The sequence below is a fragment of the Taurulus bubalis genome (assembly GCF_910589615.1).
Source record: "Taurulus bubalis genome assembly, chromosome: 11".
NCBI lineage: Eukaryota > Metazoa > Chordata > Actinopteri > Perciformes > Cottidae > Taurulus > Taurulus bubalis.
Window position 1 is genome coordinate 28205932 of NC_136599.1, and position 1788 is coordinate 28207719.

Genomic DNA, 1788 nt, shown 5'->3' on the forward strand with positions numbered 1-1788 from the left:
GAAACTGAAAAGGTAAGCGCGACGCAACAAATCGTGTCACGTTCGGTGTGAACACAGCATAAACATAGGTTTGATTTTGTAGCGAGTAACTAAGGTTTCAGGGGAAATGTATCAGCATAAAAGTATCAGTTTTCTTTGCAAAATGTAGTGAAGTAAAAGTCAACAGAAACATAAATAGTAAAGTAAATTACAGATATCCAAAACAACGACTTAAGTACAGTAACAAAGTATTTCTACTTCGTTACTATACACCACTGTATTATATATATATATATATATATATATATATATATATATATATATATATATATATATATATATATATATAATCTCTGCTTGCATTCCTCTGATTTCATGTGTTTGTGTGTTAATCCTTATTGTTGTTATGTAAATGTATTTATCCGGCTGAACACTCAGTTGTTTACCTTATCATTAGGCTCCTTCGAGATGAGCCAGTTGCAGAATCGATCAGCGGTGATCGGCGCGCAATGCATGCTGGCTAGATTTGTGTCGACTTGCTCCCCACTTGCTCCCACGTCATGCACACGTGATCAACGATGCTCTCACGAGATCAAGCCGGCCGTCGATTTCAGAGTCAGCCGCCGCAGTAGCTCTCCACGGACTGCATGGCCCAGTGCATGATGGGAAACGCCTGGCTGTCGCCACATCAGAGCTGATTGGCTCTTAGTTCTGACAGCAAACACCACGTGTTGAAGAAAATCCTTATTTTATGTGTAGTTGTAATACTTAACGCTGGATTGTTGACTATTCGTCTCATGTTTAATCTTAAAACATATCTTGTGTGGTTGATAATACAAAATCGTATTTATACAACACATATCTAAATGAGTAATGTATTTCACAGGCAGACATAAAAAGAACAAAAGATGTAGCTTTTCATACATTTCTACATAAATATATATTTACAAACACATATGAATGAATCCAAACATGATCCGTAAACTACAAGACAAATGTTCGGAACTAACAGGAAGTCATTTTTTCTGTGACTTCCTGTGTTTACTTTGAAGGCAGCTGAAAACTGCCCGACTTGATCGCAGTTTATTGTCAACGCCTCCTGCTGCGGCCGCTGCTCTCTGGACTCCAGGCGAGGCGCAGCTCTAACGAACAAAACGTACACGGACCAACGATCCTATTATTTTGACCTTCTATGCGTTTAAGCCTGCGCCAGTGTGCTGCAGCAGTGTTGCGCAGTATTGACTTTCCTCAACACTTCTCCAGGAGCCGGAAACAAAACAAGTCTGTCATGTGATTTTCTGCTCGTGCCAGTCTTTGCCTCTTGTCTAGTGTGTAACAAAGCTAGCTATAAAGTCTATTCAACAGTATTCAAAGAAGGTAACTTATGTGAACCCATTTTATGTTTCGATTGATTTCATTCTTGTTTTACAGAGGTTAACTTAAGCAGTTAGTAGTTCAGCAAAGAAAGAGACCGACGGCAACATATCCCCAGTTACCTTGTTGGTTAGCTATAATGCTTTTGTCCAGGTCTTCCATGTCGTATAATGTAATACTATGCTAACGCAGTTTTCTCCCCGCAGAGCGGCCTGGATACAACGGTAACCCTCGGATAACATGGCTGATGTGAGTATAGCACGTCTGCCTAGAATCCCCGCAAATAAAACACACGTTATTTAACGTTCCAGCAAATTAAAAAGGAGCATGTATGTGGTGTAAAAAGCATTTCGGCAACATGCAGCTCGAGGTCAAAAGCGACACGTATGAATGTATTGTTGCGTAACTTTGTAACCATGTTTGAGCAACATGGCG

The 1788-nt window shown here is 40.0% G+C and overlaps 1 protein-coding gene across 3 annotated transcripts in view; it reads left to right on the forward strand.

Annotated features, from left to right (window-relative positions):
• Positions 1-1160: 1160 nt before the first annotated feature.
• Positions 1161-1788, forward strand: part of lamtor3 (late endosomal/lysosomal adaptor, MAPK and MTOR activator 3) — a 9035-nt gene continuing 8407 nt past the window's right edge. Inside the window, exons 1-2 of one of the 3 annotated variants that reach the window (XM_079226861.1) lie at positions 1161-1260; positions 1560-1602. In XM_079226861.1, coding sequence (XP_079082987.1) covers positions 1594-1602 — 9 coding nt within the window. In that variant the 5' untranslated portion in view covers positions 1161-1260; positions 1560-1593. Of the gene's footprint in view, positions 1357-1559; positions 1603-1788 lie in introns of all 3 variants that reach the window. The other 2 variants (XM_079226862.1, XM_079226860.1) reach the window with 2 other exon arrangements.